The following is a 21027-nucleotide window of genomic DNA, read 5'->3' as shown; positions in this document are numbered from 1 at the left end:
TTTATTCGTGTATTATCTTAGAGCTAATAATAAGTATCTTAAAAATATTCAGATTTTCAGAAAACTCACAATGAAAAATCAAGACCGATCATAAGAGGTCCATATTACCGGTTAAAATTTTAAAGATTATCTCTTGGCATTTTCGATAAAAATATTGTTAAACTTATTTCCTTAGCGCATCTACCAGTTCGTTGAAAATCGAAAATCAAGAAAGATGTCCACAATCGCATTCTCACCGGGTACTTTAAGTTTGTCGGGCATCCAACGGTCTCCTCGGGATGATAAAACCATTTGACCTTCACGATCATATTGGAACTGGAAGTTTCCCACATAGACTCGATACGGCCAATGTAAGGTCTGTCCGGTCTGCCGGTCGACAAAAATACTGCGCTGTCGCCAATCTGAATAGTTTCGCTTCCCCGTTGAATCGCTCTGAAGAATTGTTTCTTGGCCCTTCCTTTAGCACCAGGTCTTCTATAACCTTTTCCAGCCCATCCCCATAACTGTCTGGCCGGCAAGAAGGCAGCCATTTTACTCCGACTTTCCACCGATTCCTGTCGTTCCCGAATCTTCGACTTTTTATCCGATTTCTTGGGCTTCTCATGCTTTTCCTCGCGAACAGATTCCTTGATTTGTTCAGAACTGAGCTCTATAACCTCTTCCTGTGGTACTTGCTCATCTTCGGTTCCTACGTCTTCCTTGTCGACCGTAGTCACTGGTACTTCTTTCACTGCTTCCTCTTCGCTTTTTTGACCGCAGCAACTTTCTCCACTGCTGGAAGATATTTAAAAATACCATGTAAAAGGTGAAAATATCATTGATATTGTTATTTGACCGAATAATGTGAACTCAAAATATTTTGTTACTCGAGTCGATAAATGAAGGTAGTTTGTTTATTCGATATGAACAAAAACTGTCCCCTTGTTTTTAAAATTATAAGTTTCTGGAATTATCTAAGGTTCACTGTAATATTATTTAAATCTTTTATATATTCTATAAATTATAAACTTGCATAGTATACGAAACGATATCCCCCGATATCTCACAATTCCCTATTTAAGGAAGTATTTAAATTTGAAAGAACTTAATTAACAACAACTAATGAATACTAATCTTATTTTTTATGATAAATTAATAGGAAAATTCTAATAAAGCCCAAGTGAAAAATTCAATGCGATTAACCGACGATTCATGGGACTTTCATCGAGTTATTAATTTTAGAACAGAACAAACCTGACATGGCTTCCATCGCTGTGACTGCTGCTGTGGTGGCTATGTTTGTGCTTGTGTTTTCGATGTTTTCTATGCTTATGCTTTCTGTGTTCTTCGCAACATTTGTGCTTTTTATGCTTTTTCTTTCCTTCCTGAGCTTCCTGCAATCTCTTCAGCTTGTCCCTCCTTCTCTTCTTCATGCGTTTCCTCTCGCGATACTCTTCCAAATCTTTCGCGTCCACGTCATCGGACTTGGGTCGTTCCAGCGACTGTCCATCGGACGACGAGACATAACAACACGTTGTAGAGGTAATAGTGTGTGTCGAATTGTTTGTGCTTATCGGGGTCGTTGTTTGAACGTTGCTGGTTGATCGTTTATCTTCGGTTGACACCGAGGTTTGCCTTCGACGCTTGCCCAGTGACAACAAAGGATTCGGATCGTACTCTGTGGTTCAAGGTTAAATTAAGTATACAGAAATGATCTATAACTAAAAATTTTATAAAGCATGGATTGTGATATGTTGGATTGCAAGTGTCAATACGTTTTAATTTTACGAAATTATGAAGACTTCATAACTCGTTGCAAATGGACGTAATTGTGATTGACGAGAAGGCAGTTGTAATTGGTTTAAATCCAACACACTATACAAAAATAATTACATAATTTTACTGGAAAAAAAATGCTAATGACCTTCATATCTTCCACACAAAAATGTGCCAAATAACTGTCTTATAAAAGCTGGTGAAGCTAGTAGAACTAACGGAATATCAACGGTTTATGTATCGTTTACACTTTCTGTAGCAAAGGTGAACAAAAATTATAAATTATTTGGAATCAGAACTCTTATGTTACACTATTATCTAATTATTTACGCCACTGAACATTTTTATTCGAGATCACTTGTTCTACAAGTTATAATTATTTTCTTGTAATTTGGAAAATGTAATTGGCCATTGATGACATGGTAGTCAGCGCATTAAATTACGAATAGTTATAAAGTTCCGTGCATTTATAGATTAAAATAGGACGCCACATACAATATCCTAACACGTTCACATCGGGCAATATTTGCCATAACTTCCCTACATAACGAGGGACTTCAATGATATATTAATATAGATATAAAAATATTTCGACAGTATATGAATACTGCAATAAGTATTTTTGTAATTAATATACAATATAACATATAATCTAGTATCTTAACACGTTCCCATCGAAAAACAAGAATCCTCGTTCACAACGACAACGCTTATTTCTTCAAAACAAGAATTCCCGCTGCCAAAACGTTAATGTGCTAACGGTGAACCTGAATCAGTCTTACCAACAACAGGATAATCTGGCTGCAGCAACCTGATATCGTCCAGAGCAATCCTTCCGCTATCCCCATCATCGAATTCCACGCTGACAAACTTTTCGTCAAGCTCTGGATCCGGTTCCGTCGGTTCAACGGAAGTGCCTGGGTAGAGGCAACGATACTGCTGGCTCCAGTAGGCGCATAATCGCGTACCAGGCGGTAACTCTTTCGTGGAGGCGGGGCAGACTTCCACTATCTGCGGCAGCGGAACGCGCAAGAAATCAGCAAATCTCGCCGGCAGAAAAATCGTCGCGCGAACAAAAAGCGAAATGAATCAACGGTGAATTACCGCGTCCCGTAGAATCTCTTCCCTGGAATGGATGTGGGGTCTATTGCCTCGTTCGCCGTCCAGCGTGATGGCATAAACGTCAGGCGCTTGAACGGCGCTGAGTCTCCCCGCATAAAATAGCCCGCCCATCGCAGTAAGAACCCTCAGCTGGTCAATGGCCAAGTGTGCCGACGTTAATTTGCACTTGTTGACGACTTCCGTCTTCTCGGGCTTCTCGGTCTTCTCAGGCTTCTCGGCCTTCGCCGCTTTCGCGCATTCCTTGCACTCTTTGCACTCGACCGATTTTCTGCGTTTCGATTCCTTCTTTTCGCGGTCGCTCGACTTGTGCCTGGACGGCGACGACAAGCTCGACTTCCGTTTCTTCTTCTTCGATTTCTCATGCCTGCTTCTCTCGCACTCGGCGTCCAAGCTCTCTGGCGTCTCCACCGGGAGTTCCTGAAGTACAGATATGTGTTATATATATTATTCGACGCTAAAACTGCCGAATAGTTAAATTGATTTTTTGACATTTCTTTATAGGAACTCCAAGAGTGCATCTATTTAGACCTGAATTGATTTACAATTCAGTTTGCGTATTGCTAAATTTATTGCTTTAATGATTTCTCAGAGGTACGTCTGTTATATTTTTAATAATTGCAAAAGGAAGAAATTAGGAATGGGTTATTATGCGTCTGGTTGTTTTAGTGTCAATCCCTTCATTTGACGAATATTGTATTGTACTGGTTTATTCATTCAATATTTAAAGCGGTCTTAAGCCTTTGTACCTTAGAAGTGTCTTTTTGGAAATACAGAATATCTTCTAATGAGATACAAACGACATTTTGTGAAGCTGACTTGACGAGAAAGCGCACGTAAATTGAGGAACGGAATTATTTTATTTTAATATTTCATATCGTGATGCATCATACAAAATTTAATATTGAATATTGTACTTTACAATCTTCCTGCGTTAAATCAATTGCCGACTGAGAGACATATATAATATAAATTCATGAAATACATTTGTGTATCACTTTATGTATTTATATTGGGTTGGTGCACAAATTTTGACGTTTTTTGTACGTGATTCACAAACAAATTTTTTTCTTCGAAAGAAATAACAAATGTTTTCTAACTATTAAAATCTGTCTTACATCTGTCTTACAAAAAAAACGTCAAAACTTTTGCATCAATTTCACCCTTTGCGGACGAGAACTTTCCCAATCTTTAAAAATTCTTTCTATAAAAAATTGAACAATGTATAATTTTAAATATGAGAAAAGAAAAATATTTAAAGTCGTCATTATGACGATATTCGACTGCAAAGAGTTAACCTGTTAACCATGGAATATAGTTTCAAGAAAATGAAGAAATAAAATGTATACTCGTCAGACACAGGACGAATGACGAATATTTTAATAACAAACCAAAGCAAAACAAAGGAAAATTACACGTTTATGTGAGAATTCATCCTTGAAAGAATCAGTATCATTTCAAGCTTTAAGATGACGTGTATACTCGTCGAACGCAGTTAACTGATTAATATTTATATTCCCCTGTAGTATTAACGCAGGATGTGCACCTCAATATTACTGACACGTCAGTTGTCACGTTACCTTTATTGGTTCCTCTGGGGCAGATTCGGGCAACACGTTCTCCAAAACGCTGCTAGGCTCATCATCCTCCCAAGTTTTCACCTTCACCTCCGTCTTCAGTTTAGGCTTCATCTTACTCTGCTTCTCTAGCTTTAGCTCTTGGCTCAATTTCGCCTTCTCCGCGAGTATCGAACTGATCACATTCTTGTTGTGCAGTGGCGTCTGTTTCGCGGGCTTCGGTTTTAATTTCGCAGACTTGTGATTCTTTGACGATGATTTCATCGTGGAGATTCCGCCCTTAAAGGGCAGAGGAGTGTACGCAGTTTTACTCACGTACTGCAAACGAATTGTTACGTTTAAAAATTGTTAATTGTAAATTGTTAATTGTTATGTTTAAAAATGCATTTTCTATGTTAGCAAACAGCTGTCGCAAGTGGTGTACTTACTTTCGCTTGGAGATGTCTGTTCTTCGACGACAGGAGGTATCCTAGCGAACTCTTGCTTTTAGGTTTCTTCGCGACTATTGTCTCCGTAAGGTGTCTCACACTTCCAGACGTGCACATCAGCTTCCTAGGCCGACCGACCTTCCGTTTTTTCGAGGCGGAACTCGAACTCGCCACGGTTGGCGCCGGTGACGAGGTATCATACCCCAACTGTAAACATGTTATTTATGAATCACTGTTTATTGGGTATCATGTTATTTTCCTGATTGCAATAATAGGTATAATGTTTGCGGGTAATGTATAAGCTATGATAATGTGTCGATAACGATAACAATATACAGTTTTTGTAAGTAATTGTAAATGAACTGGTGTCTAGAAAGACCTATGTTAGATATTGTAAATTTTAGATGGCTGGTGTAACATATGCTATTTTTCCAAATTGAAATATAAAAATAATAACACAATAATTTAGTAATTTATTACTTTTTAAAAGCACAAAATTGAAGCAAGTCCTGTTTTTCTGTTCGCTGATAGGCAATCAATTTTTGTGCAAAATCGGTGAATTATTAAGATTTGGTATATCAACTGTAATACAAGTCATTTTTCCATGCAGTCATCAATGTTCACTTTTCTTTTATGCATAATTGATGTCTAGAATATTAATTAGAAAACAAAACTTTGTAGAACTGTTCTTTACATTAAATTTCATCCTGTTATCATAAAAACAGTTTTCGAAAAATTTGTAATAGAGGCCTTTTCTCTAGACAACCCATTCAAATATTGAAAACATAACGTGTGCGCATTACTGCGTTAAATTACTGCTTTCCTGTCGATGAACACGATATTCCCGCATCGAGCAGGCAATATGCACATATTTATTATTTTATGAGAAATTCATTGAGAAACATGTTTAATCAGATACAGAGATTCACAAGAAATAACGTTCAAAATTAAAGGTACATGATACCATTTAAAACAAAATATCAGAAATTTACAAGTAGTATTGAAAGTAACGTCGAATAAAAGATTCAATTACACCTATGTAACAGCACTCTTATACAACCTCGAATTTTACCAGAGATATTTAGGTGTTCTATTTCTAATAACTCGTTACGTACGAACTCACTCCTCATTTATTTCGAAAATTTATCATCAAAGAAAGCTTTAAGATTTTTCAAAAAAAAAACCAAAAATAACCGACCGTAATGATCGTAAACAGAATATTTCTCGATATTATCGAAAAATTGAAAAAAAACGACGACAAAACTTTTATTCCCAGAAATTCTACTTGATTCGAGTATATGATTGAAATTGATATCTAAACAAATCCCACGTATCTAGATTCCTACACACTGCAGCATAATGGCAATGGCTCGTTGCAACTCACCCCTCCAGTGCTTTTCTCATCGTCGTCTTGCGATGTTTTGCTCGATGGTAGAACAGTAATCGGTGAGACGACTGGCGGGACGGGGATCGGAATGCTTGGTATACTGTCCAACAGTTTAATGTGACTTCTTGGCTCACCCAGTTTCACCAAGTTTACGTTACATCTCGGCATAGCTAGGACAGCCGAGGTCAATGGCGGTGGTGCTCCGTCCGACAAATGCGCGGGCGATTTTTGTGGCGAAGATATAGGTTCCAACATCGGCGGTGACGCAAGAGGCCCATGATCGGAACTAGAAACGATCATCATAAAGTTCTTAATCCCACTTCTTATTAAGCATTTCCTTCGAAAAGATGAACGTAGAATGAAAATAGAGTAGGTAATGAAAACATTTATAGACTCAGACATATCTTTGCACTGTAAATATTATTTGAAACGAACATCGTATATTCTCATTTCTATTGCAAAATAAAAGTTTATAAACGTCACGTATGTGTTGCAATCTAAGAACATCGAAAGAAAAAAATCGTTGGTTGCGATTCTGTTTGAATGTTTGAGAGAGTACGAACTCGCGATTCCTTTTGTATTTAATGACTTTAATCAATTCAGTGTGCAGCGTATGTAATAAATTAATTATACCACCGTCGCGTTTCATTTGATATTTAAACGCGTTCCTCTTTTCTGCATTGTGCCTCGAGGCAGCTAATTGAATGGCTGCAGAAGATGACGAACGGTTTGAAAGGTTGTGGAGAACAATGTAAACAATGAAATAATTATTTTAATTATAAAATACATATGACCCATCAAATATTAAGATACATTATATGATCATTTAGTTCTATTTATGATGCTAATGAAAAATTATTTTTCAGTAAAATGATATTATAGTTCATACAGTAATTTCAACTAAAAGTGGTTTATAATGATTTAATTTAAAATTACGAACTGCAAGTCCTGATTTAATTCTGTCGAGAAGTAGCAGAGAATTTTAATAAGAAAGGTATGCGAGCAAGAGAAGTAAAAAATTAAGCATATCCAGGTAAAATATCAAATTCAGAAGAAATTTTTAATGAAATATCCTTATTAATCATATTTTAGCAAACTATTATATCTTATAAAAAAAACAAGCAAAAAATTTGAAGTAATAAACAGAAAAGTGAGGACAAAACTCGGAAGTTTCTAATTCTTCACAACATTAAATGTTTCTGCGACAAACATTCTTTTTAACGTTTTTCAATTATTATTTCGTGATACGAATGAAAATATTCAAAGCACATTTTAAATAAATACATCAATTATTTCATTTCATTATCATCACCATTTTCACAAAACTGCGAAAACAAATATCATCACCGTAACAGAACGAAGCACAGATAAAAAAAAAAAAATAAAGAACCCGAACGAAAAAAAAAAACACCTACCTCGAGGAATGACTCTTTTTCCGCGGTCTGCCAGGACTCTTCTTTTCTTCCTTCTTTGGCGTCAACTTGGACAATTCCTTCTGTTTCTCCCTGTATTGTCTCTGAATATCCGCCAGCCTGACCCTCATATCCAATTCCATGGCATCCATGTTCGGCCAGTCAGCGTCATTGTCCATGTGACCCTTGCGCGCAATAAACTTCTTCGCGTCTATTTTTGCCTGCAGATTCCTATAATCATGACAATCGCGATAGTCTCCTGTCGACAGCCTCCTATTCCCATCCATATTCTCTTCCTCCATCTCTTCAGCGTCTTCCGCCGCTTCAATTACTTCCGAAGAAACTTTGTGGCCGTACGACTCCATGTCAGAGTCCGACAGATTGTCCTCAACGGATTCCCTCTGGCAGTAAGCACCGTTCGTCTGACATCGTTCGTAAGGATCGTCAAACTGCTCGTAATCCGAGTTCTTATAAGGACCATTCTTGCCAACAGGTTTCTCTTCAAGGCCCTCTTCATCAGCGCGCACACTTCTCTCAGAGAACTCTATGCTCCTAGTCTTCTCTTCGAACATGGTTTCATCCTGCAACCTCTCCTCGCACTGCTTCTTGTTCTTCTCGTCATACTTCAGCGCGTTGCTCTTCGACTCGTCGTCTTCTGACTCCACGTCGCTCTTAAATCTCTTGGAGCCCTGGCCGCTCTCCTCTGTCTGATCATACTTCCTTTTGTCCGACGACTTTTCTTCCTCTATCTCGTGATGACTCCCTCTACCCAGATTTAACAACAGCCTTCCGGCTCGAGAGATCTCTTCGGAGCTCTCGAGGTTTAGCTTTCTGGGCACTTTGACCCCTACTTCCTCCATAAACCTCTGCTCTGCCAGGGCGCACAACAAACCTAACGGACTGTCAACGTTGTTATTATTGTTACTTTCTCCGTGGGGTGATATTATCTTCGTCCGTATCGGCGATTTCTCTATGTCGTCTGCTACAGCGGCACTCTGAGTGTCCGGTTTCAGATGTTCCAACTGCTCGATGCTGTTCGACAGCAACTCCAGCCCACTGATGTCAACGGCGAGTCTCTGCTTAGAATTGGCTCTGGATTTGAGGTTCTGATTGTCTGCTGATAAATCGTACGCGTCTTCTGTAACTCTACGATGCTTCTTCGGCGTGTGAGCGTTGCTATCGAAACATTTCACTCCTTCTGCCTTGCACGCGTCGACCGAGGAGTTTTGTTCCTTCTTTACAACTGGTTCATTATTGTCAGTTTGTTTGATATTATTATTGTTACTCCTAGTGTCGTTATTGTTATCATTCAAGAAGAACTCTCTGGACAGAACGAGTCTATTCACGGGAGATGCGCAGGCCACGTTTTCAGTTGGCGATGAACACTTGAACTGATCGGGTTGCGTTTCGTGTGCAGGACTATTTGTTTCTGGGGGAGAAACTTCGGACTCCTTCGCAACTTCATGGGTGTCGAATTGGACGTTCTCGCAGGACCTCAGGATGTGTTTCTTCAGGCCGTTCTCCAATTTTCTTGGCGCCGCTTCTGAGTGTCTCTGCAGGTTGTCTGTGGCTTTTTCTTTTAACTCTTCAACCCTGATAGGCGCAGTCTCTTGCAGAGCTGCAGCAGCGTTCTTTTTCAGTTTCTCCACGACATTTTCAATGCCAGGATGAGACTTCTCTGCAGAATGCCTCTTCGGTTTCTCCAACGTCGAAGTAGCTTCGCAGTTGTACGCGTACTCGTCGTAAGCGGACTCCTCAGCCTCCTGCTTCACCACTACCTTCTCGATTTCCTGATCGTCACAGTCGATGTTCGGCATATCGAAAGATTTCACTGTGATTTGGGGTCGAGTAACAGGTGTCTGTGTATGTAAGAATTCGTCTTGGTTCTTTCCGCAACTGTCACAGTTCGAATCGAACGGCACCTTTGACTCGGCGGATTCTTCTTGTTGCTTTGGCGATTCTTTGGGTACCTCTGCTGGCGTGAAGCTCGCGTGTCTGTGTATCTCCGTTACTTTTGTGTCCTCGAGTTTTGCCACTTCAGCCTATAGGACAACGTTTCCAAAACTTATATTGTGAATTTACCGCGAGTAGTATTTACTTAAACCTGCTGCGTTTTCTTTTTATCTTTTTTGAGACAATCACGTTTTTATTTGGTTTGTTTAGGCTTTTCGATTTAGCGACACAATCTTTTACCTATAATTTTTTTAAAGATACTCTTCAATTTAAAAATAATACAAGTACAAGTACAATGTTTCCAAGCAATAAAAATTGACTTCCATAGATGCAATTTTAAAATTTTATCGGCAAATAACAAAAGCAGATCATGGATTTTACTATTAATAAACACGGATTGTCAAAGTGTTGAACAGCAGCGTCTAATAAATGCAAATATATTCTACAGAGGTAATCAATTCTCCAATTAATTAATCTTTCCGTTTCATTCTTATAAAATACAATAATAAACTCTAACACTTTCCAGTTTCCGAGAAAAATTCTCCGATTTGTCTAAGAAAATTCTAATCTTCCCTGTACATAAATTAACGTTCAAAAAAGAAACCACACTCCGAAGACAAACCATATATTAACAAAACAAAGAACTCAGGACTGAAATATCAGGATTCGCTGCTTACCTCATACTTCTCAACAACCTTCTCTTCCTCAGCTTCTGGTTCCACAGCTGACTCTGTAGCATAGCTCCTCTTCCTCTCCTTGTACCTATCCGAGTGGTGATCCCTTCTCCTCCCGAAGAACTCCAAATTCTCATGAAAACTATCACAGTTTTCCTCGGTAATCTCAATAATCCTTGGTCCACTTCTGATGTCCCTAGACGACAGTCCATCTTCGTCATCGTCATCCTCATCCAGATGACCCCTATCATCGTGCTGCCTGTCCGTGTGCCTCACCACGTGCTCTATAGTTCTGTCGATAGCAGTGACGCTCCGGCACTCCTTGGTGACCGCGTACTTCGGACAGTCGATCATGTTGATGACAGTGTTCTCCGCTTTGTCTACTTTACCAACGAAGTTGCAGACGGTCGGGTTGACCGTGGTGGTGGTGGTGGTCATGATCCGCACCACGTTGCAGACCTTGTCCGGCGCTGGAGCTACCACTTCGAAGTTCGCCAGGTTCGCCAGGTTCGCGGCAGCTGCGCTTAGATTCGTCGGGTTCAGAACCTGGCAAGGACTCATTATGCTGGTTTGCTCCTGTTTGACGCACGCGTCGGTTGGCGGCTGCGGCGGCGGTGGCTCCTGGTCTTCCGGTTCCGGGGAGTCCGTCTGGTTCGAAGCGTCTTGGACACCGACGATCGGCGGCACCACTTCCGGCGGCTCGATCGCGTGGATGGTGGTCACCTCGGGCGGCGGCGTCAGGCACGAGACGGGCGAGGTCGCCTTCGACAGAAACGAATTTCGCTGCTACGCGCAGGATATTCGGGGATCAAATTACTGGCTAGGTAAGCGCCGCTTAAGCGACGAGGAAACTTCAGTGGAGTTGGACTAAGTATCGAACTTCCTTCGAGCCGGAACGACGTAATAGTTCAGTCTTACGAGCGGTATCGGCTTGTGCGAAGAATTACGCGATGTCGAAACGTTAAGAAGAAGCGTTTGTTTGTATAGTCCGATGGAGAAAAGACTTCGCTTGCCCTAAAAGCTAAAAAGCCAGGGAGGCAAGGAAACTGGACGGGATTACCGAATGCGGCGAAGTAAGATGTAACGATAGAGAATGAATTGGCGACACTAAGAATTTTATTTTCTATCGTTACATCTCACTTCGCCGCATTCGGTGTCCTTTCCACTTTCCTTGTGTCCTTGACTTTTTAGCTTTTAGGACAAGCGAAGTCTTTTCTCCATCGAACTATACGCCGCTTTAGAAGTTAACACTTAACCGTTTACGATCGACACATTTTTCTGATGACAGTACTAACTAGTCGAAGCAAATGTATATATTTTTCTAGTTATTTCTATAGGTGGTTTATGATAAATATATGGATATTAAAAATTTGTCAAACTTAATGTATTTTGTTGAATATAAATGCTGTAAAGAATAATGAATACAATACCTCTTGATCGTAAAATAACACTGTACTCAGAAAAAAACAATATGTCGCCATATTGGTTACACCGATTTCGAAAACAAATGTTAAATGTCGCCACTGTGGCGGCACCGATCGTAAAGGGTTAAAGAATTCCGCCGTTTTCTATTGCTAATTTATTCATCAGATCTCGTGGAGAGCTCTGCTCGTGTTTCGTGTATAATGGCACTTCTCTGTAAGCTGATAATAAGAACTGGTAATCGTACCGAATCATGGCTTCCATTCCAAATAAGCTATACGTTTTTTTAATAATTCTTATCAGTCTTCCAACAACGTAACAATTACTACTGAACTTTTTAGAAAAAAGATGTACGCAAAGAAACATTGAAAAACGTGTTCTCAACATTTTATGAATGAAGAACGGAATACGAAAAGTTCTTGGGTTAGGCATGAACTAGGTCTCGGCTAGATGCTGTTAAACCGTCACCTTGCGTAGAGCCAAAAGACGTAAGCACGAGCGGTGGCAAAGTCCGAAAGACGTTCTCGCCATCTGATATATATTTATACAATTTCAGCCTTGCGGCGAAGAAATATGACTTGGTTGACAAACATCCTTACTCTATTTCTACGTGTACTTCTTAAATTAACCTAACTAAACCCAATTCTGCCAATTACCCTAACTCTGCTCGCATTTTCTATTACTGCTACACTCTATCATTCCTCTCGCAACCTAATACTTGCGTCAGTATCATTTCGCTAGAGCCGCGGTTCGGAATGATCACCGAAAAATAAGCACACGAGGAGACCTCCAGAGTCTTCAAGAAAAGGAACGAAGTGCTGAGGGAAATTGCAACAAGTGAACGCGAAGCGGGCAAAGCTGACAGAGAAGGAAAGCGACAGACGGCGCGAGAGAAGACAAAGGGAAAGCCGGTAAACGCGCGAGATTCGCTGCGAGAAAATGGAGAACGAGAGGGAGTAGAAAAGTGAGGGTCAAACTGGCCGAGGTGCCGGCGAATGTTCAACGTCAGAGGCATTGAGAGGGTCTACGGCGAGCCGGTTCGTAATATCTATGCAGATAGCGATGCAGATGGCGATGCAAATCGCTTTGCGCATAGTTAATACAATGTGCCACAACGTTTCCACATTATGCGAACGGCCTGGCCGAGCTCCGAGCCCTGGCATAATTACTGTCGTTCCTCCTCTTCGTTCGCGTCGTTTGCTTTTCGTGTTATCGGGTAGGTCGGAAGGGTTGGGAGAGGGGGCAGAGATCAATGGGATCGATCGGCGAACACGGAACGTGGGGGAAATAACGAAAAAACAACTATCTCGCAAGAATGTTAACATACCTGCGATCTACAGTGCGTCGGCTCGGCCTGACTGATTTGGACCAACGCTGGCGCGTGCGGGTAGTAGTGCAGCGTGGTCACCAGTGGTGCATCAGGTACGATGGCGCCTGTCATCGAAGTCACGGTCTGTAAGGCCTTCGTTGATTCTGTCGACGCTACGGGATTTATAATTTGAACGTTATCTAGAGGTAACAGTGGAATGTTTTGGAACTAGGATCAATGATTGTGCTGCTGTTTCTGTTAGTTTGTTAATCGTTAATTCTAATGTAATTCTTAAGAATGAGAATAATATTATTATTATTTTTATAATAATATGATAATAACATTTAGTATTATCATTATTTTAATAATAATTTAATAATAATAATACTTGACAATAATGTTATTATGTTAATAATAATTTAATAGTAATATTTAACAATAATAATAATAATATTATTATTATTATTATTATTATTATTATTAATTTGCTACAAGTACACACCTTCATTACGTTATACGTGTGTAGCTTTACGCTTAAAATATTGTCAACATTTTTTTTTCTTCTCAAGTACTCTAATATTTAAAGATTTGGACTTTAATTCATGCCGAATACGAAGTGAGGGACGATTTCCCGCCGTTCGTTTCAGTTCTCGATAAGTTCAATATTGAAGTAACATCAAATTTTTAAATTTAAGAATTATTTGTGTGTCAACGATGAAACTTCTGCAAAAGTTCCTTGCAAAAGATCGTTGTCTAAGATCTCCCAATATGATGTACATTTTCATACAGTATAAACGATTAATTCATTTGAACAATCTTTCATGCGAGTGCATTTTTCTACAATTTATTTTAAAAGCTAACGACACGAGACAAAATGTAAACGACTACGTCTGGAAAAAGGAAAAATGAACTTGTTCTGAGGGGCACGAGGACCAGCATCAGTGGGCCTCGTCACCGGCGATCGCTTGAAGTTCCCCTCATCCCAATGCAGCCGTTTCATCCTGTGCCGCGGTAGTGTAACTTGCTTTAAAATCTGGATATTAAAGGCTTCGGATAAAATATTTCGTGAATTAGCTAACAGCACCCTATCAAATATTTTGCATATAAAGAAGGTATCTTTGAACGACAATAATGAAGTATTACTTCCCCATTCTTTTGTTTTTCTATTTTCAGAGTTTAAACGTACCTGTCGATATACTTGCAATAGAAAATTCTCCAGGTTTCGCGAAATTGTACTATTGCTTTTATTCTAAAAAAAAATCTATGTCGCAACTATTTTCCTTTTAATGAGTTTTATATAAAAGAGCTATACTCTATCGCGCAGTGTAATTAGATTCGTTCAAATTCATCGATTTCGAAGTGAAGTGAAAAGTATTCAAATTAATTGATGCGCTGAGTATTCCGCTTATTTTAAAAATTACTTTACATAAATGCATCAAATGTCGTAGATATGCATAAAATTTTATTTGGTAGAGTTCATAGAATCAATTCCCATAAGAAATGTTTGTATAACTTTCAAAATTAACGCATGAATAATTCGTAACATGAACAATTTGACATTTTTTCAAATGAAATTTTTCAACAATTGAAGGCGAATTTTTAATTCATGCAAAACGCTCTCGGTAATCCAGAATAATAGTTATTGAACTGTAAAATGGATATTTTATGGTGCGGTGCAGGAAGAAGTTGAAAATGCAGTACTCACTGATTATAGTGGTGGGACTGTTACCACAGTCGGCCTCTATCTTAACAATAGGCAGAGTGCTCTGTTGCTTTCTCTTACTTTCAGTGAGAACCAACCTTGCTCCACCAATGTCACTCAAAAGCTGAAGAGATGGTGGCGGTGGCGGCGGCGGTGGTGGTGGTGGAAGTAAAAGAGGTGGCGGCGCGACGTTTCCGCTATTGTGATTCGAGTAATTTGGCCACACCACCGCTTGCTGCATTTGTTCTGTTTGACAAAAATTGTCAGTTTTTTAATCACTTTTTTCTCTTGCAAATGTTTTTTTTTTTTTGCTGCGCAAAGAACTATATCGTACATACTTCCATTGGGTCGTTACACGTGAAATGTCCGATTTTCAACAGTAATTTTAAATATATACAATTATTTCTCAAATAAGTCTATTAATAAAGTCTATTAACCTCTTAAGGACAATAACTGATTTATATTGTAAAATTTGCGATGTTAAGCTAATATTCGATGTTTTGAAATACATCTTATTCATGTTATGAATATTAGCAGTTTAATATTTAAGATTTATTTAATTCACTCGAATATTTGACTGAATATTACGCATAGTATGTACAGTTTTATGTACAGTTGTTACTTTACAGTTTATTGTTATTTTTAAAATTCCAGAATGAGTTGCTTAAGTAAGTATTATTGTCAACAAATTACTGTTCTTAATTTGTTCTTATTTTCTTCCAAAGAACAAGTTCAATTAATAAAGTACAAAAATACAAAGTACAAAAATTGAAATACAAAATTTAAATTCTTAAGATCAGTCTGTATACAAGCATAATATATAAATGTTTGCACGCACCTGCAGCATGTATAAGAAGAAGATGGCCCGTATTTGGATCTCTGACCAACTGCAAGCCACCTTGAACTCCGACACCCATTTGTGGAAATCCGACTGGTTCCATCGGCATTGCTGAAACATCATTATAAATGACGAAATTTCTACAATAGGTACTAAGTTTGTTTCATTCAATAACTCAATCATAGTCAACTGAAACGTGTTTCGCATGTTATTCCATGCGAAAGCTAATTTGATCACCATTGTATAATAAAACCATATTTAACACTTTGACTACCAAATAAACACTCATCGAAACTCCTATGTGGTCAAAATAATTTTCTTAATAAAGTAGAAACTAAAAAGTCAAGATTCTTCGTAACGACTGCTCTGTTGTCCCTCTTGCATCTCATACATCCAACAGAATTCGGTTCGTTCGAAACGTCATCAAGAAAATTAATGTTTAAGTTTATGAAAAAAATGGTATCATTTGAATTCGGGTGACGTGGTAGTCAGAGTTTTAACGCAGAAGATACGTTCGAAAAAAATCAAGCGCAAATGAAAAGCGTTGAACGAGGTCATCTTAACATGCGAATAATGAAAATAGCTGAAATAGAATAACGAATAAAAATATATAACATTCTTTTTTTATTTTGTGACATTCGTTATGTGAGTGCAACGGTTTGAAAACCGGCGCTAAAATGAATCAATGAAAAATATAGAATTCGAAAAATAATGTCTTACTGCGATCAATAATTATTATCAATAATGAAATGCGGTTCTTTTTCGAATTCTATATTTTTCATTAATTCATTTTAGCGTGGGTTTTCAAACCTGCATACTCGCATAACACATATTACAAAATAATACGACAAAAATAGTATCATCAGATAGACACTTTTGCTGATTTCCCTGGAAATATTTCCTCCATCGCGATAAAAGAGTCGCGAAGTATTTGGAATAAGTACAGCAAAGAGCTGAAAATTGTCGACTCAAATACAAGGGCACTTGAATAATTTAAGGAAGCTGTAAATGCGCGAACAACGTGAATATAGATCCTTGTTATCCGGTTAAATGTCACTCGGTCACCGTTCGAATTTGGTCGTCTTACTAGTCATTTCACGGGAGGATGAATGCAGCCCGAAATCATGCCGATAAATAAAAGATATATAAGAGGACTGTGAAATTTGGTGCACCTCCAAAAATATATAGCAATAACCCTCTTAACTTTTTTGTATTTCGTACATCGAACGAAATTCAGTTTATTCAATATGTCATCGAAAAACTTAACGCTTTATCTATCGTAGGTTTATCAATGATTTATGAACGTGTATTCAAAAATAGTTTAATAATTTTCTTTGAATAACAATTACATAATAACAATACTCAAGTTGATTTGCTGATTTAAGATTGTGGTTGATATTGTTACTGAAATATTGTTTAAAAAATCTAAGAACATTGATTATTATCAATAAACTTTTCCAAGACTGCTAATGAGTGACGTGATAATTTTAAAATATATAAAAAATTGTATCGTTTGAATTTAGGTAATGCAAGATCAGTCATCACATAAAATTAATTAAAGCACCCATTGCTAACTTGGAAACAAAATGAAACAGGATATAAGTTTATATAAACCTTTTTTAATCTTTTCATGTATATCTAAAAACCTCTTCAAATGGTTTTCAGAAATACCTGCGTATATATCGACTAAACACTGTTTTAATATTTGAAGCAGCCCGTATAGCATCATATTTACTTTTTCATTCGCATAAAAATGTCACATGCAATATATCCCAGTTCGTATCAGAACGATCTCTAACTAAAATTAAAATTTGTTACTTAAATTAAAAAATGGGTGTCAAACAGATTGTTAGTTTATGCACGATAATTCCGAAATAGTTTCATTTTGTTTGATATTTTCGTGACAAATGGCTTATCCATAAAGAGACTAAACCAGTAGATGAAACGATGTACCGGAACTGCAGAGGATCAGCCATATTTTCTGTAGTGAGCGTATTAATGAGGCGTCAATTATGCATATTTGTCTCGGGTTCGGTAACTGAAACTGAACGGTTGATGGTAATAATTTACAGAGCCACTGAAAAAGGTCACATTTGGAGTTACCGAAATTATCGTGATCATCGAACAAGAGGAACAAATGATCACGAGCTTTCGAGGAAAATATTTTTGGCATTGTGTGGCAGCAGTTTATTGGACAAGCAACCGTGCACACCAAGCAAAAAGGTTTGGGATTAACTAAATGGCGGTCAGTAAATACCTACTCGATTACTGAAATGATTTATTCGGCTATACAGGCAGCCAGAAAAAGAGGTTGCTCGTTGTAACGTTGCTATGTAATACATCGCATTGAACGAATTTCGATGTTTTTATAAAGCAGAAGTTTAGTAAACAAAAGTAATGCATTATTGATGATTTATTGTAACAGTAACCCTTTGCATTCGACAGACGACCTCTAGTCGCCAACTCATTCGATGCAACAAGCTCATAACATTACATTTTTAAATTCAAATGTTGTACAATGCATTAACACATGAAGCTTTGACATAAAATGATTCTATTCCTTATTTTATGTACGACTGCTCTTTACGTTAACTTTGAAAAACATCATTGACATTTCATTAAATAGTTTTAATGAGAAAATTTGTCGAGTGCACAGGGTTACAATTTGAAGACGAATATATACCATTTACCATTTCGTCCTAATACAGTATTCAGATGTTTAAAACTACATAGATGCGACTAATATTACGATATACTGCAATTAAATATATTTGCCTAAATTATTAATGTGCATGGATTATAATATGTTCGAAATGGCACTTTTACAGATTACGAAATAGGTACTTTTAAACGAAAGAAAACACTACTTCATATCAGCTCTGTTAAAATTTATTACACATGATTTGAAAAGAGTGTAATTCAACTCGATCTAAACTTTATACAATTGTTTAAAAAAAGATATGCAAAAGTACGATATAAGCCAACAGACAATAATTACTTATACAATACAAAAGTAGATAGCCACATAAAAAGGACCAACATTTTTCAATTTGAATGAAGTTCATTCCTTAATTAAAACATCGTTTGATCAAAATATTACTAACTTCGCAAATTCCAATCACTAAAATTTCATATTCATACACGAAGTGTAAGATACGCCATTCATGAGAACACTACAAAACGAATTTTTCAGCTTCGAAATGTCGCACGATAAAGACAAATAGAACAACGAAAGGATAAAATTGACGGGAAAGAAGTGAACGACCTGAAAGAAGCAATTTCCAAGAAGGAAACGCGGTAGATTCGGTGACGCTTAAAGAAAAGTGAAAAAGGAAAGAAGAGGAAGCAAGTCGAGAATGGGACTCACCTGCAGCTGCAGCTGCAGCGGCCGCGGCCGCTGCGGGGTACTGCCATAAGGTAGGCGGCCATGCGGCTGCGGCTGCGGCCGCGGCCGCGGTGGCTGCGCTGGCCGCGGCACCGATGCTGCCCAGCGTGGAATTTAGGCTGGAATTCAGGCTGGAATTCAGGCTCGAGCCGAGAGTGGCGTTCAAAGAGGGTGCTAGGGCTCCCGAAGGAATGGCTAGGTGGGCCGGACGGTCCTCCCCTCCAGGTCCTCCGCAATGCACCAGGGTCGCACCGCCTACTGCCATGGCCGTGCTTGAACCTAACAACAGGTTCAATGTGTACACAAATGTAAATGCGTCGACACTGCACAGCAACGAACAAATAATAGGTATATGATGGTCCTTGGTTTTATATCTTAGGCACGTCGACCATCTTTATTCTTGTCTGCCATCTTTCATGAAATAATTCCGTAATTTGTATTTCATATGTAATACAAGATGGCAGTTAGTATGTGGAACAAGTGCAACCGAGTTATAAACAAGTTTTTTTTTTAATTTAACCGGTTAATTATAGAATTTAGTTTGAAAAATCTCTGATTTTGCGTGCAGTAAAATCGAAAAAATGAAGTGTGTGCTCGTCAGGCGCAGTTAACTGGTTAAATTTGATTTTGTTATGCGGAGACAATGGGTATATACTATGTTTTTATTCGTCTTTGTCTTTGGTTAATTATTGATTTTCTTATTTGTTTATATGGAGATTTCTATATTAAATTTTATTATAATATATGTATATTGCTGTTGTTAGTATAGTCATTGTATGTATTTGTCTGTATGGGTGTTTGTGATTAAAGATTATTTGATTAACAGGTTAATAGTCGATCAATTTTGATTAATTCATTAAAATTCTAAGGTACGAATACCGATATAAATCAATTATTACTATACTGACTTATTCAAACTCTGCCTGTGAATAAAAGAAACTAAATGAAATGCTTTTCTCAAGTTTCTATTTAGATTGAGTGTTGCACTTTCTTCGAAACACCGTACAGAATTCTCTAAATTCTCCGATACAAATCGAAATTTCTATTTACTGTTCCAGTGCAACAGTTACGCTCGGAACAGAACTATTTGTATTTTCCTTTTTCATCGCTAATTTTATTCAGTTTACTTAAAAATAATTCACTTTATTTTAACTTGATGAACCCGACAGAAATTTCTCATAATTTCGAAGGTCCAGTGATTAATTCGCGAATAATATTTTGAAAGTCTTGATTTCCTACTCGCCTCTTCCCTTTCCACCGACGTTATCTGCTTCCAATAGAAACATTTCTACTTCAAAGAAAGCTGATAATGCAAACATACATCTAACCGCGATTGGAGCGAAGTATTATACTTGTTCCGACAATTCACCGGGCAGTTCTTTCATCCAGCTACATTCATATAAGCTATATAGTACACTATTGTTGGCTGAATGATCCGTATCGCGTGTCGGTCGCGCGAAAAACCATCGATATTCTATGCAGTGATAGGATATTCTCCGATAGGGTATGCAAACAATTGTGTGCGGGACACTTTCAACTGCTAGACGAGCCATGGATAATTACGGCAGTACAATTGTAGTCGTTGTTCAAAACAAATTTTGAAACGTATGAGAGATATCGCATCGACTAAAATCGGCTTGTATTTATTTTGCTTGATATGCTCAACGTCCATTATGTACATACTTACGACGATCGCGATCTCGTATTTTCAGTAAAGAAAATGGAATTATCTGCTTGTCTTACAATATTTTTTGTCTAAGCTTTTGCCTGAAGTAACAATCAGGACATCAATAATTCAACTCTCTCTTAAACTTTTTAACTACTTCATAAAGAAAATACGTTGTGTTTAATAAAATATTCCCATTGTGAAGAAAGGTACAATGTTAACGAACGTGTTGGACCACACAATTCGATGACACGTATTTAAAAAATTGTATAGGTGAAGTTCCCTTTCAGACTAATTCAATCCAAACAAAAAAAACCACGAACTGCGAGACCCAGAGAATCTACTAGATCCTTTACCGACAAACATTCGTCCAAGAGCGTAGGAAATCAAAAGAGGACCG

General features: G+C 38.0%; 1 protein-coding gene and 1 long non-coding RNA gene across 9 annotated transcripts in view; one reads left to right on the top strand and one right to left on the bottom strand.

Annotated features, from left to right (window-relative positions):
• The window catches only part of wge (BAH domain and coiled-coil containing protein winged eye), a 216778-nt gene that overhangs the window by 9586 nt on the left and 186165 nt on the right, over positions 1–21027 (bottom strand). For 6 of the 8 annotated variants that reach the window (XM_076370366.1, XM_076370365.1, XM_076370367.1 and 3 more), the window contains 13 exons: positions 18944–19240; positions 15577–15687; positions 14742–14984; positions 13055–13209; positions 10309–11091; positions 7682–9720; positions 6264–6552; positions 4880–5086; positions 4455–4769; positions 2860–3294; positions 2538–2766; positions 1234–1657; positions 237–774 (listed from right to left, as the gene is read on the bottom strand). In XM_076370366.1, the coding sequence (XP_076226481.1) occupies positions 237–774; positions 1234–1657; positions 2538–2766; positions 2860–3294; positions 4455–4769; positions 4880–5086; positions 6264–6552; positions 7682–9720; positions 10309–11091; positions 13055–13209; positions 14742–14984; positions 15577–15687; positions 18944–19240 (6065 nt within the window). The remainder of the gene's footprint in view (positions 1–236; positions 775–1233; positions 1658–2537; positions 2767–2859; positions 3295–4454; positions 4770–4879; positions 5087–6263; positions 6553–7681; positions 9721–10308; positions 11092–13054; positions 13210–14741; positions 14985–15576; positions 15688–18943; positions 19241–21027) is intronic. The other 2 variants (XM_076370363.1, XM_076370364.1) reach the window with 2 other exon arrangements.
• LOC143174842 (uncharacterized) lies at positions 15607–19073 on the top strand. The gene is made up of 3 exons (XR_012999273.1): positions 15607–15725; positions 17649–17799; positions 18770–19073. It is a non-coding gene; the product is annotated as an uncharacterized LOC143174842 (long non-coding RNA).

Source organism: Nomia melanderi, chromosome 8 (genome assembly GCF_051020985.1).
Source record: "Nomia melanderi isolate GNS246 chromosome 8, iyNomMela1, whole genome shotgun sequence".
Lineage (NCBI taxonomy): Eukaryota > Metazoa > Arthropoda > Insecta > Hymenoptera > Halictidae > Nomia > Nomia melanderi.
Note: the sequence above shows the minus strand (reverse complement) of the source record. Positions and strands in the feature narration are given on the sequence as shown.